Here is a 14,994-nt window from a genome sequence, read left to right as displayed (position 1 = left end):
TTCTGACGCATGTTTAAACACTGATAAACATGTTTGTGTCTGTGAATCCAGAGGAGTCACAAGACCTGCTTGAAGCCAAAGATATTGGACGTCGCACAAAAGATTTCGAATCCTCAAGGAGACAATTTGTTTTTAAGAAAAAGGTGTCATGATGCAGGATGAAAGTCTAGATAAACATGTCTTTTACTTGATATTTACTGAGTATATCTTTATGTATCTGATTTCTCATTATAATCAGTTTTCTTCCATTTGCATAATTGTTTCACTGTTGAAAACTTTCCAAAGAGATTTAAGATTTCCTAGAATGGTCAATCTTAAACACTGGGGTAAAATACCGACATGTATTTGAAGTTATTCACGTTAAATCGCTAATAAAATGTGAGGCTGGATTAGGTTCGACACATTTGAGACGGTTGATGCTAAATAAGACCAAACAAAATTCAAAAAAAGTATTTTTAACATGTATTTGCATATTGTCACTCACAGAAACTACAGAGACAGAACTCACATCAGGGGTATGTTTCGACTCACATTGTCGTCTTGATTAGGGTACAAATGTTTTTTAATGACTAGATTGTCTCCATTGGAGATTCAGACTTGATCAAACTGGAACTGAGTCGTGACCGATTGATTCGTTTGGCGAACTGAGGATCACAAAATCTGACATTTAAAGGGGAAACGTTGTCAACGCGTGACAAAATATTTCTGGTAGAAAGTTTTGTGCTGGTGTTCTATCCGGGTTTAAAAAATAGATCTCAGCTGCTTCAAAAACTCAGCAGCGGATGCCTGTACCACACCTTTCAGATCAGAATCCTCAATATATTTTAATCTTTTCAAATGAACCGTGGATGAGTTCAGAGGTCCACGGCGGGAATAGTGCTGACTTTGTTGTTCCGGCTGATGCGCCGCTCTGGTCTCTGCCTGGGCAGTTTGGTCTGGATCAGCTCTTCGGGCGTGTTTCCCAGCGGAGGCAGCAGCCGTTTCTTGCTGTTCCTGGTCTCTGGGAGCCACTGCGGCGGTAACTCAAACGGCCCAAACCCAAACTGTGTCGTGTCCTCTGCTTCTGTTGGTGTGGCCGGCGCCACCTGTGAGCAAGAGGTGTATGTGCAAGTGTGCACCGGTGAAGTCCGTGGAGCAATGATTGGAGCCTCTTTGGTGATTATGAGACCTGGACCCCCTACGGAATCGGTTATCGCGTCTTCTTTACCGCTCCCTATTCTCGGCTGACCTTTGTGATTCTCCCTTGGTCCCTGTGAAGGAACCTCCTCATCTTCCTCTGATGGTTTGAAGATCTGCTGTTGGCCGATGTTGAACATCTCCAAGAGTTGACTCCCCGAGCGCTCGACAGTCTCCAGCCCCTCCGGCTCCCCGATCACAACCTCCGCCCCAAAGGATGCCAGCGCCCCTGCGCTGACCATGTTCCTTCTGCTGTAGCGTCGATGAATCCGGACCAGAAGATCCATCCAGCTGTGGCGAGCCGAGCGGTTTACGGTCATGAACAGAACGGGGTTCGTGAGCAAGGAGACTTTGGGTAACCACAGCGCAGTAAGATAGAGTGAAACAGGGAGGTCCACAGCATCTACTAAAATTGTGCGATAAACCACCAGAACCCCGTAGGGGGCGCTGGAGATGGAAAAAGCCAGTACCACAGCCAGCAGGGTGGTGTGAAGTTCCGCCTCTCTCTGGGACACATACGGGATGGAGATGCTGTTCTGAGGAGTCCGTAAAGCAGCGATAATCACCTTCTTCTTCTGGCTGGCACTGAGCGCTCGGCGGATTAGCAGCATGAAGATGAAGACCACGGAGAGCGGCAGGATTACCGTGGTGATGTTGTAGATGAGCACGTAGACCATGTGGCCAAGGGAGCGGGCAGGTTCTTCAGAGCAGGACGATGTCACGTACACGTCAGTGACGTTGGTGACCACAAACACAGGGAGGCTCACCACCACCGCGTGCACCCAGATGTAGATGACCAGGTCTCTGGATCGGGCGTCCGAGATCTTCCTCTCCAGTGGGTACAGTACCGAGTAGTATCTGCGAATGAGACATTTCATATTTAGATGCTAATATTTTTGGTTAGCAAAATGTCAACGTTAGCATTTCTGTAACATTCTTGCTATGTGGCAGTGGCAAATTTCTAGTTAGCATTAATTTGTTATGTAGCGTCATTACTTTGTCACTTGTGTCAAACAAGATTACTTTGTTGCACTGCATAAAAAAACAAATACTTTCTACTACTTTCGATTGAAATTTTTATGAATGTTGTTATTAACACATCATCAGCATACAACAAACATTTGCTTGTTAGCATTGGTGTTTCTTTCACAGCTTTTGTTATTGTTTTGTTGTCATAGTGTTTGTCGTCATTGTGCCAATAGCTTCTAAATGTTATCTCATATAGCAGTGGCTATATACTATATAAATACATAAATACATTCTTGGATAAACAAAAGAAATTGTTAACTGGTCATGGCTTCCACATGATGTATTTCTCTCAAGACAATACTGCATATTAGTGGTTTCTCTCTCTCTATCAATCTGTCGTGCACCTTAAATCAGGATTTCATTTTATTTGGAAGCTTTTTCAGGCCACATAAAATGACTTGAAGGGCTGCACTTTTCTACGCTGCGGGGAACGCCACTCCGCGGTGCTCTACATTCACCACATCGATTCTCCTCTCATCCCCACAGTGGGGAGTAAATGGAGGCTGATAAGGACTTTGTGTTCTCGGAATAAACAAGTGTTTCGTGCTGTAGCCGCGAACAGCTGAGCTCTTGACAAGCTTCTCTAACTGAATCTGACTTGGTCACCAGGCATATTGATGACATGATCAGTGGATCTATAAACCCTCAACAAGTGGAGAGAAGGAGCATCTTGGGTGTTTTTTAATTGACCGTCTTATACCCTGGGCAAAGTCCGTATGAGGACATTCTTTGTCATCGCTGGCCAAGGACTGACCTGTCCAGTGCGATGGCGCTGTAGCTGAGGACGGTGACGGAGCAGAAGAGCTTGTGGAGGAACTTGAGGACCTTGCAGAGCAGCATTGTGTGGAGCCACCAGCAGCAGCGAGGGCTGACGCTCAGGGCCACGTCGAAGGGGACGCACACCAGGCTGGCGCAGATGCCCGAGCAAACCAGGTTCTTGAGGAAGCGGTTGGTGACGGTTTTGAAGACGTTGGTGCAGCAGGTGCACCACAGCATGGTGATGTTTCCTGCAGAGACAGATGGAGGTTTTAAGATGGCTGCCAGATCAAGCACATGAAGGTTAGCTCTATAGTTAGTGGTAGTAGTAGTTAGTGATCTTATCTTTACCATCTTTTACATGAGTCTATTTGACATCATATCTTCCGGTGCTCCACTACAATTTACAGGTCAAACCATCCATAGATCATCCATATATCCATACATCCACACATCTATACATCCACCCACCCATCAATCCATTCATCTATACATCCATACATCCATACATCCATACATCTATACAACTATACACCTATACATCTATACATCCATAAATCCATAGATCCAAACATCTATACATCTGTACATCTATACATCTATACATCCATAGATCCATAGATCCATACATCTATACAACTATACACCTATACATCTATACATCCATACATCTATACATCTATATATCCATACATCTATCCAGCGCTACATCCATAAATCTATACATCTATAAATCCATCTATACATCTATACATCCATACATCTATACATCTATACATCTATACATCTATATATCTTTACATCCATAAATCCATAAATCCATAAATTCATAAATCCATAAATCCATACCTCCATACATCCATATAGTCATCCATCCATACATCTATGCATAAATCCATCTATACATCCATCCATAAATCCATCCATAAATCCATCCACCCATACATCCATACATCCATCCATACATACTGTACATCCTTCCATACATCCATACATCCTTCCATACAACCATACATAAATTCATCCATCCATAAATCCGTAAATCCATCCATACATCCATAAATCCATCCATACATCCATGAATCCACCCATGCATCCATACATCCTTCCATACATCCATATATCCTTCCATACATCATCCATAAATTCATCCATCCATAAAGCCATCCATACATCCATAAATCCATCCATGCATCCATAAATCCATCCATGCATCCATAAATCCATCCATACATCTATACATACATACAGCTATACATCTATACATCCATCCATCCATCCATCCATCCATCCATCCATCCATCCATCCATCCATCCATCCATCCATCCATCCATCCATCCATACATACATACATACATACATACATACATACATACATATATTCATATATCTATAAATCAATCCATACATCCATACATACATCTGTACATTCATTCATCCATACAAACAACTATACACCATACAAACAACTAAACATCCATCCATAGATTCATAAATCCATCTATACACCTATACATTGATTCATCCATCCCTACATCCATCCATACATCCATACATCCATAATTCTTAAATCCATCATCCAATCGTCCAACCACCCATCAATCCCCATCCATCTATTCATCAATAAGACAGCCATACATCATCCTTCTATCCATCAACCATCCACCATATATCCATAAATCCACCAATCCATCACATATCATCCTTAGATCCATCATTAACCCATCATCAATCCATCCACCAATCATTCCATCACCCATCATCATATATCCATGATGCATCCATCCATTCACCAGCTAACCATCCATCCATTGTCCATTCTCCAGGTCATCTATTCATGTATTCAACCATAATTTAATAATCTATTATTATACACCTATTTTACCTCCTTTCCCTTGCTCATCCATCATTCCTTCATCTAGACTTCCACCCACGTGTTGGACATTAATTCATTGTTTCTAATATTACCTAAATTTGCTTCTCTTAATTCATCCAGCCATACATCCACCTAACATGCTTCATGCATCCTTTATCAGCTCTCAAACCACCATCCCTTTATCATTTGCCACTGATTTTATCCAAATACTGATCAATCTGTTTACATTTCAGTCTTGACAGTCGACGTTAATCCTTTCATCTAACTTTTCATCCTTTAATCTGTCGTTTATGTAGTCATGGATTTGTTTAGAACATATTTCATTTTAATTCACCATTTATTCAACCATTCATTTTATTATCCTTCAATTCTTCAAGTGTGAAACTGTAAAAAAAAAAAGTAGCAGCTCCTCAATACCAGCGACACCTCAGAGACACCTCCAGAGGTCGTTGATTATCGTATTTTAATAGTTGAGAAAGGTGTTACCAACATCAGCAATGTTTGATCACTGTTTCCGTCTGTTGCCAAGTTAATGGTTGCCACAGCTTTTCACTACTGGTGACCTAGAACGTCAGCAACTAATGAGAAGATGATGATAAAAATATCTTTGCATCTCTCGTGACAATTCAGTTCCCTTTAAATCACCCAATATTTCAGTTGGCCAACGATAGTTATTATGCTTCTTTTTCAAAAAAAATTTAAATTTCTTTAAAGATTCAAAAATGTTTTCCATTTCCTGGCATGAACTTTTAGCAGCAGCAATGTTGGAACAACAAAAAAAACTATAGATACTGTTAATATCAAAAAATAAACTATTGTGGGTTTGTTTAAGTTGATAAAATTTATTTTAAATAACTTTTGTTTAAATCTCAACGTTTTCATTATAATTATTACTGTCGTCTCCAAATTTGTTTTCTATTTTCCCTTTTTAGTTGTTGTTAAGAGATTTTTTTTCAATTTTTGTTGAGCTTTCTGTTTGTATTCCAGGTTCCTTTTGTTCTGAAAGTGTTTTTTCTGAGAGAAATGTGCCACTCATTAGCAGCAAGACTCTTCAAAGAGACTCATTTTTGATAAAAACAATGTGCTTTTATTAGACAGTAATCCTTTCTGTGTACTTTTTGTTCGTGGTTACTTTCATCTGAATAAACAAACATGATGCAAATAATGGCCATGGAGTGGATTTGAGGCAAGAGATAGATGTCTGGAGGACAACAAACATCTACCACAAACACGTCAGCAATTATTTTTTCAGTAGAAAAACGTCCATAATTCCGCCTAGTTATAGAGAGTTATAACCACTCCTGCTCTCTACAAGCTTACTTGTGAGAACACAATAGAACGAGACGTTCCCCTCAGTCAGAGAAAAGAAGACTCCTAATGGTTCTTCATTGAGAGTTTTTCATCAGGAACTTGCGTCTTTCCTAAATTTAGCAAGCTGACAAGAGGGAAAAGCACAAAAGGTGACCTCACGGCAGAAACACTAGAGGAGCTGCCACATGCTTCTGACCTGACATCAGTCGGCAGCGACACAGATGCTGTTCTTTAGACCTAATTACACAGATTCCCTCAATTTCAGTGCAAAAAGACACACTGCACACACTCACACACTCACACACAATTGACTTCTCATCATCTAAGTCGCCAGGCAACATGAAGATCAACCCTCTGGATGGAAAATTGTAGCAGGATCAAGAGGAAGGAAGTGAGGAACATGACATTTTCCACTTTATATTTTCTAAATGAAAAGGCAAGTCATGAATACACATGTTGGAAATTTTTTCCCACCTTAGGCAAAACATTTATTTTAATAGTACAACTAATTAATTCATCTTTACCAACCCATAATTTGGCATCTAGATGCACTCCAGTCAACTCATAGGCTTGAGTATGTGGGAATGTGACAGAACTTTGCAAACCACAAGAGTACAAGAAGACAGACGGAAGAAGAAAGAGAAGAAAAAATAACGAAAAAAAAAAATACATATGTGTTGTCATTCGTCATATCCGGTCTATCTTGGGTCGTTTCTTTGAAGAGCCCATCAGTGTCGTCACATTTCTGTACAAACACTGTCGCAAAAGTTATGGAGACGTGTCGCCTCCGATTATGATTTCAGGGCGCCTGAAATAAAGTTAGACATCTAAAATACTATTAGACGGCTAGTCTAAGCTGAGACGTCTATTAGACGGCAAGTTTTATCTTAGACGTCTATTAGACGGCTAGTCTTAGGTAAAACGTCTTTTTGGCACTTTTAAATGTCTAAAAGAGGGCTAGTCTTAGCTTAGACGTCTTTTAGCCGTCTTTAAAACGTCTATTAGAGGGCTAGTCTAAGCTGAGACGTCTATAAGATGGCTAGTCTTGGCTTAGACATCTTTTAGGAGTCTTTTCGGGGTCTTTTAATCGTCTATTTGACGGCTAGTCTTAGCTTAGACGTCTATAAGACGGCTATACTTAACTGAGACGTCTTTTAGGCGTCTTTTAAACATCTATTAGACGGCTAGTCTTAGCTTAGACGTCTATAAGATGGCTAGTCTTAGCTAAAACTTATTTTGATGTCTTTTAAACATCTATTAGATGGCTTATCTTAGTTTAGACGTCTTTAAAACGGCTAGTCTTAGCTTAGGCGTCTTTAAGGCGTCTTTTAAACATCTATTAGACGGCTAGTCTTAGCTTAGACGTCTATAAGACGGCTATACTTAACTGAGACGTCTTTTAGGCGTCTTTTAAACATCTATTAGACGGCTAGTCTTAGCTTAGACGTCTATAAGGTGGCTAGTCTTAGCTAAAACTTATTTTGATGTCTTTTAAACATCTATTAGACGGCTTATCTTAGTTTAGACGTCTATAAGACGGCTAGTCTTAGCTTAAACATCTATTAGAAGGCTAGTCTTAGCTTAGACGTCTATAAAATGGCTAGTCTTAGCTGAGACGTCTTTTAGGCGTCTTTTAAACATCTATTAGACGGCTAAAAAACTTTAATTTCTAGACTTGTGGTAAACCGCTTTAAGCCTAGACGTCTAAGGACATTAAGACGACTTTTAGACGGACAAATGCTTGGCGGGTTAGTTTGTGTTCGTCATTTCCGGTCCATCTGGGGGTCGTTTCTTTGAAGAGCCCATCAGTGTCGTCACATCTGTAACTCAGTCAATCATTCACTGTCGCAAAAGTGTCAGAGAATTATTTTCTTTAATACAACTTTAATACCTTCCATACATAACTGTGCACGTCATATTGTTCGCTAGGTTAGATCACTTGGCAGCGCAAAACATTTTTGAACGAAATTTGAATTTTACTTTTTTTAATTATTAATGTTATTTATTTGCAGTGTATTTGTGTCTGTTTGTGATAGGTGGGGAAAATACATGTATTATGTAGATGTACATCATAGTATAATTCAAATGTATTTGTCTGGACAAGAGGTCAGTCCGACACAGGCCGACACCACCTTGGTCTGGACAGGATCCTAGTTTTGTCAGATCCAGAGACACCACTAGTCTTGTCTGGAGTAGTAAACATGAAAGAAAAAAATCTGGGTCAGATTCTACATAGAGCAACTTTAAAAAATGAGTTTCTGTGACGGTTTGTGGATCCACATGAAATTTTCTTTGTTAAAGAAGATTTAAAAACAAAAAAACATCGACGTATGATGAGAGACACATACTTGCATCTGCGTTTCACTAAATAAAAATACTGATCGGGTTTACGTCTCAATATCACGTCATGATCTGAATTTTGCGGGTTTGTTTCTTTCATAATAATGTTAAACATGATATTTTAGTAGGTAAAACGAGAAGGGAGAAGCGTGACTTACCGAGCAGGGAGACGACGAGGACCAAGACCTGCACGGTGGTGCTGAAGTCCCGGTACGCCTGGTTGTCTTTCCCCGTGGATCTGACCCCCTCGGCCGGTGTCTTGCCGTCCCAGAGGCTCGGCTGGCTGGAGGTGTTGACCAGGTGGACCCAGAGGTGCGCGGACGTGGTGTTCGCCGCGTCCCCGAACATCGCAGCCCAGCTCTCCATCCTGCCTCAGGACCCGAGCCGGAGCTGCGGCAGCATTTCTGGGGCTTGGTCGCGCAGATCCCCCCACAGGTGTAATCCTCAGAAAAACGTGGTGGGTCCAGGCAGAAATCCACTTTCTTTGATCGACATCGTGAGGCGGGTTTGGGCTGAGACTGAACCAGTCTGAGGCTGCTGCGGTTCAGACCAAGAGGCCCCTCCTCCTCTCACAGGCCCCCCCGAGACTTGTGAGTGACAAGCAGTGAGACCCTTGAAATATTTCTTTATGGATCAGTGGTAATTGATTGGGACCCATTTAATAACCTAAATAAATATTTTCCCACCTCATGCACATGCGGCCCTTTGTATGTATGTGGCCCTCGTAATGTCCAAGTAATTATGTATAAATGGTTCTAATGCATTTAAAAAGTGTATTTTGTATTTCTTATTTATTTACATTTACATTTTCACATAACACTTATTTCCTTTTTTTCTCCTTTTTGTATGTCATTTTTTGAGTATGTATTAATCCCTCAAAATATTTGTTTATAGTTAGTTTAAGAAATGTTTTGAAAAAAACTCAAATATACAAGAATAAAATTGTAGCTTATTTAGCTTAATAAATGTCACGCCCTAATGACGAATGTCCTTTTTTTGGGGGTATTTTCTCGTCTTTCTTTTTGCTCGACAGCCCCTAACAACATTCACATCATTTACAGTAATTTGGCCCTTGAATAATTTTAATTGCCCACCCTGTGCTGGTCTACGAGTATAATAATGTATATTATATTTTTTACTGTGACCCCAAATTTAAAAAAAGATGCACATTGTTTAAGCCTAAAATGTTCTCTATCAATTAGAAAAAATTATAGGTTTGTTCCTGTGTTATTTGACAATTACTGATAGTAAGATTTAAATATATTTGTAATTTGTAAAGAAGTGTTACCGGTTGATTCAATCCGCATTAGGCAGGTTTTGTAATCGCTAAGCTTGCAGGTACAGCGTTCACTTTAAAATTAACTTTACATTCCATGTTATTATACATTTAATTTCAACAGTTACCATCTATAATGTGTTACGGGGCAGTAAGGTGTAGCTTAACTGACCCTGTCTTTTTACCCAAAAAGCAATAAATTATTTTTCAAATTGTGTGGGAACGTGCCTGCTTGACACCTTGGCTCCTGTAATGCTTTCAGTGAGTGTGTGTGAAGGTGTATTTTTAATAGTCAGTACATTGAAGCGTTACGGGAGGTATATAAATACTGCTGAAACAAACATAGACTCAAGAGCAATATTGTTTATCAGTAACACAAACTTTATTCTCCGCTCTAACAAAGGAGTCACATTTACAACCAGGAGAAGGAAAGTTAAACCTGATTTACTTTCTCCCTCACAGCAGCTCGTGACATTCCTCCTGGGCCTGCGAGAAATTCCAAGAGAGCTGCACGTGTGACAGGCAGTAAAAACGCCATCGATGATCAGCTCCACAAAAAAACGTTTCCTCTCGGATTTATGGACCACGACTTTTCGACGACCCTTGGTCCACATCCCACGACCACAGCACCAACTCGGATGACTTCCCATGACAAATATATCAACACAAACGGGTTCCCGAGACGCAAATACCATCATATTTACAAGAGCATTACGGGTCTGGACTATAAATACTCTTTTTCCGTCCAGTTTTTATCAACTTTTTATGATGACATCCAGCTTTTCTCCAGAGAAGAGTGATTAATCACTGCAGGTTTTTTTTCAAAGGTTTTTGTCCACGGTTAAAAATATTTTCCTCAGACTGAAGCACTTTCGTGACAACCAAATATCTTTTTCCATTTTTATTACTTTCATTAGTCTTTCACCAGTTTGCCATTTAGTTTTGTAACGTCAACTGATTCACCTTTATGGACATTTCTTGATCGTCAATTTATTTGTTTTTAAATTACTCAATATCTTTAACTTCTAAGAAAAAATAGGTCAAGGCATTTTTTTTTAAACTATTGACAAGTGAAATCCGATCAAGTTTCTCAGGAATCTATTGGAACGTTTAGATGTTTTAACTTTTAGATAAGGTGTTATAAAAGGGAAATAGATTATAATTACATATAATTACATTTAATTATAATGCACATCAGTGGCTGAAAAAATGTTATAAATACATTTTAGTATTATCTTGATCTTTAAAGTATGTACTTTTTTGAGTATTGTTTTGATTGTTTAAGCGCTTTGTGACCCTGGTCTCGAAAAGCGCAATATAAATAAATATTACTTACTTACTTTAATTAGTTCTATCAGAAATCTATTAACAAATAAAAACATTAAATTTATGAACATATCTGAGAGGTTAGTGTCATTATTATTATGATAACATAATGATCTATAACTTGCTCTCATGACTTAAATGATTCTTGAAGAAGCGTAATATTTGTTCCCAGAGGTCCAACTGAGAGTCTGCGTGGGCTTTCATCTCCCCCCCGAACCTCACCACGCTTCCAACCGCTGCGTGGAAAGCGCTCGTGCAACACGGCAGGTACGGGTATTCCAAAAAGTGCCCGGCTTTGGCATAAGGCACGACCTCGAAGTTGTCTTTGCCGTGACTCTTCAGATGCGCCGCAGCTTGGCAGCCAAAAAAGGCGCTGTTCCAGTTGCGGTCAGCCTCGGAGAAGGCGAACAGGAAGTGACCGGCGGCTCGCTCTATTGGAATCAAAGATGCACGGTTTTCCTCGAGGGACGGATCGGGCAGAACGTCACGGATGTCCAACAAACCGCATTCCGTGACCGTGAAGTTGGAAAGGACAGGCATGATCGGGGGGATGACCAGGTCTTTGTGACGAAGCGAAAACACCGTGTTGGCGTTGCAGCCGTTGATGCAAACGGTCGCTGAGATGTTGGGCAGAAGGGACGCCATGGACATGGCCAGGGCGCCGCTCTGAGAGATGGAGACGATGCCTAGACCTGGACCTTTCACCTGCACAGACAACAGCTAGCAGTTAGTCTGTAGCTATCAATTCTTTTAGTAGCGTTGACAATTCTGTTGATTCATTAATCGTTTTCTCAAAGTGTTAGTTCACCTAAAATTCTATATTTTCTAATCACCCTCATGTCGACTAAAGGGATTCTTTTTTAGAGTTATAGACAAAAATGTTTGTTCTTTTTCACGTAGCGACTGGAGCTCAGTTGTCTTCATCTTCATCCAAAAAGACACTTAAAAATATCCAAATACCTCCATACTGTTTGTCTGTAAGTAAATAATTTGTATTTGTGGAGTGCTTTTACAGACCAGGGTCACAAAGCGCTTAAACAATTAAAACAATACACGATAAAATATATACTTAAAAGGTCAAGACACTACCGAGACCAACACAGGAGTCTCAGAAAATCAAGGAAAAGCCTGCACAAATAAAAGTGTCTTAACACCAGAAGTTAGTGTGTGCCATCAGACTTTAAATAATTTTTACAGAGTCAAAATCAGACTTTAAATTTGAAAAACCATCCGATTTAAAGCACTTTTACTTTCTTTAATAGATTTGTAAATGCGAATACATGTAGTGTAAGAAATAAGGTGTAAAATCAATTAAACCAAAGAGAATCAATCGATCCCAGCCGCCAGGTTACGCTGCAACATCACGCAAAGGTCACGCGTGCTGGTTGCCATGGCTCACTCCTACTTACCGTGACCTAATTCCTTACACTGAATTGACTACAATGGAACATTTTTACATTGTTTTTTTTCGAAGTTTAATTTTCACATTTCCTTCAATCAATTGTTTGAGCTGAATTTTTTTTTTTTTACATTTAATTATTTCTACACATTTTTTCCTGCATTGAAAAAAAAAATGTACGTCAAAACAAAACAAAAAAAATCAAATTGAAGGTTTAAAAACACTCATTTACTTCCATGAATGTCGACGTTGTATCAAAGCCTCGACATGAGAACTTCCTAAACAACTTGAATAAGTTGTTTATTTTAAGCTTGTTTGTAGCATCAGAAGCTTCAAGTCTCTCAGCTCCGGCCTCGAGTTTTTTCTCAACACATTGACAGGGTCAGTTTACAAGATTTACGCTGATGGTCTGGGATCTTCCTCTAAAAACTAACTTAAAATAAAGACTCATTCAAGTTTTTCCGGAACAATTCCTCCTGACGAGGACTTAATACAAGATGGGCGTTAAAGACGAGCAGTATGGAGGTATTTGGGTGTTTTTAACTGTCTTTTTGGACAAAGACTAAATTCAAATAATTTTCTATAACTATGAAAAAGAACAAGGTCGACATAGAGGAGACAATGAGTGAAATTTGATGAAATGTCATCCCTACATAACATACTGTAAATGATCACTTCATTGTTTAATAATGAATAATCTTAGTTAAGGATGCAACATTGATTTTATATGTTATTATTTGAATGCGCTCTCTTACTTCTGGTCGTTTCCTCAGGTATGTAACAGCCTCCTCAAAATATTCCAAATCCAGCTCCTTGATCTTCTTGGGTAAATCCTGGTAGCCATAAAAAGCCAAACCCAGAACCACATAGCCGTTGTTGGCCAGTAGGCTGGCTCTGGGCTCAGACAGTCCACCACCCAGCGTGTACAGGTCCACCACTCCAGGGAAGGGGCCTTTTCCTACGACAAGACGGATGACTTAATGACCAGCTGGTCATAAATGGGTGAGCGACTTGAAGACAAACCTGGCGGGATGAAGAGAACTCCACGGATTCTCCCCTCTTTCACCGGGACTCTCTTCATCCCCTCCGTCATGAACCCTCTCTCGTTGGTCTCTCGGGCCAAAACCTCCCCCGTCTCTGCACTCAGAGCTTCCAGCTCCACCAGCGTTGGGGTCAGAACGTTCTTCTTCAGAAGTTTGCTGTGTGGAGTCTCCGGCGTCATCGACCACAACCAGCCCATGGGTTCCACGCCGGTGTAGCTTCCCCCCAGAGACGGCGAGCTGCTAACATCCACCCGACCGCTCCGGTCTGCTCGGAAGCGAGCCGAAGCCTTGAAGACCACCCCTCGATCGTCTACCAGCCTGGACCTCAACTCCACGTCCCTGTGAGGAGGGAGTCCTTCTACTTTCACCTGGACCAGCTTGTCATAAAGACAGCGGACACTGGGAAGGATTCTCAGGCGAATCTGGGAAGACATGTCAGCTACAAACAGAAGGTTTAAAGCCCACATTCAGTCACTGCATCTGTTAAGATAAAGACACTTGAATTTAAAGCAGCTCTATGCGATTGTAAGTAAAGCGACGCCAGTGGACAAAAGTGGTAGTGTTTAGCCCGACGGGAAACCACATTTCCCATGAGCACTCGCTAAACTTCGCAAGATTTTGCAACGATTTTTCTGTTTCCACACTTCCATTGGCTGAACGAAGGATGGATACTGATGTCGATAATGAAATATGATTTATAAATAACATAACTTTAACTTTGTTTTTGTACCGTGAAGTCCGTAAGTCTAAACACATATAGATAGAAGAAGAAATACTTACAAAGCTACCAAAAGGAGTATTTATCAATATCAGCAAAAGAGAAGAAGTGAAACGATAAACACTGACAGGTTGAACCATAAGTAAACATCTCCTGTTTACCTGAGGGAGGACTTATATATAGTGGCGTCTACTTGTGTACAGAAGTGCATTAATACATGTAAAGAAACTAAATTAAAAAGTTGAATTCTGTTCTTTTGAATTTCGAACAACAGGCCAGACCGAATATCTTTAGAAATGAGGCGTAAAGTCGACTTTAATCCGGCGTTTTTACGGATTTATTATGGGAAATAATAATCTATTGTAATAAACACTATGCATATTTTATATACGTGTCTGTTAGTCAAATGATGTTATCAAAAAATGATAAATACATGAAAAAAGAATGTATAACTTTACCATCAACCCCTGCGGAAATGTAGTTGCCTATTTTCTTCTTTGTTTTTCTCCTGGTTTGTGTGATTCCGTGCTGCCACCTAGTGGGCGCCAGAGCATATTTCTATTTTTAATAATGCAACGTTAATAAAGAAAAATAAATTGTACTCAAAATGTTACAGTAAAGTCACCGAGGAGGCTGTCGAATTTCTATTTTAAAATAAATGTCAGAAATAAATTGGGAAGTTTAAACGTGTCATGTTGCCTTCTTCCCACTAGGTGTCAGTACACACACACACACTAGTGACG

At 40.1% G+C, this 14,994-nt stretch overlaps 2 protein-coding genes across 3 annotated transcripts; both read right to left on the bottom strand.

The window, feature by feature from the left end:
- Nucleotides 1–449: 449 nt before the first annotated feature.
- gpr176 (G protein-coupled receptor 176) lies at nucleotides 450–8,960 on the bottom strand. The gene is made up of 3 exons (XM_087805909.1): nucleotides 8,648–8,960; nucleotides 2,960–3,212; nucleotides 450–2,034 (listed from the first exon to the last, which is right to left on the bottom strand). The coding sequence occupies exons 1-3, from the start codon at nucleotides 8,853–8,855 to the stop codon at nucleotides 855–857; spliced, it is 1,641 nt and encodes a 546-aa protein (XP_087662035.1). The 5' UTR covers nucleotides 8,856–8,960; the 3' UTR covers nucleotides 450–854.
- A 1,185-nt stretch (nucleotides 8,961–10,145) lies between these two features.
- LOC148067785 (acyl-coenzyme A thioesterase 1-like) lies at nucleotides 10,146–14,751 on the bottom strand. Of its 2 annotated transcripts, XM_087805908.1 has the most exons (4): nucleotides 14,710–14,751; nucleotides 13,514–13,972; nucleotides 13,246–13,448; nucleotides 10,146–11,796 (listed from the first exon to the last, which is right to left on the bottom strand). In XM_087805908.1, the coding sequence occupies exons 2-4, from the start codon at nucleotides 13,965–13,967 to the stop codon at nucleotides 11,206–11,208; spliced, it is 1,248 nt and encodes a 415-aa protein (XP_087662034.1). In that variant the 5' UTR covers nucleotides 13,968–13,972; nucleotides 14,710–14,751; the 3' UTR covers nucleotides 10,146–11,205. The 2 variants fall into 2 exon arrangements, with proteins under 2 accessions (XP_087662034.1, XP_087662033.1); XM_087805907.1 differs by having other exon boundaries at nucleotides 13,514–14,751.
- Between the last annotated feature and the right edge of the window lie 243 nt (nucleotides 14,752–14,994).

The sequence above is a fragment of the Callionymus lyra genome, chromosome 13, assembly GCF_982586985.1.
Source record: "Callionymus lyra chromosome 13, fCalLyr1.hap1.1, whole genome shotgun sequence".
NCBI lineage: Eukaryota > Metazoa > Chordata > Actinopteri > Syngnathiformes > Callionymidae > Callionymus > Callionymus lyra.
This window is presented reverse-complemented; position numbering and strand designations above follow the sequence as displayed.

Excerpts from the sequence above, each read along its gene's own strand:
- gpr176 (XM_087805909.1), bottom strand. The coding sequence starts at position 8,855 with ATGGAGAGCTGGGCTGCGATGTTCGGGGACGCGGCGAACACCACGTCC. Across the intron at positions 3,213-8,647 it reads CCTCGTCGTCTCCCTGCTCG|GAAACATCACCATGCTGTGG; the intron begins GTAAGTCACGCT and ends CTGTCTCTGCAG. Across the intron at positions 2,035-2,959 it reads AGCGCCATCGCACTGGACAG|ATACTACTCGGTACTGTACC; the intron begins GTCAGTCCTTGG and ends TCTCATTCGCAG.
- LOC148067785 (XM_087805907.1), bottom strand. The coding sequence starts at position 14,000 with ATGTGGGCTTTAAACCTTCTGTTTGTAGCTGACATGTCTTCCCAGATT. Across the intron at positions 13,449-13,513 it reads AGTTCTCTTCATCCCGCCAG|GAAAAGGCCCCTTCCCTGGA; the intron begins GTTTGTCTTCAA and ends GTCTTGTCGTAG. Across the intron at positions 11,797-13,245 it reads ACCTGAGGAAACGACCAGAA|GTGAAAGGTCCAGGTCTAGG; the intron begins GTAAGAGAGCGC and ends TTGTCTGTGCAG.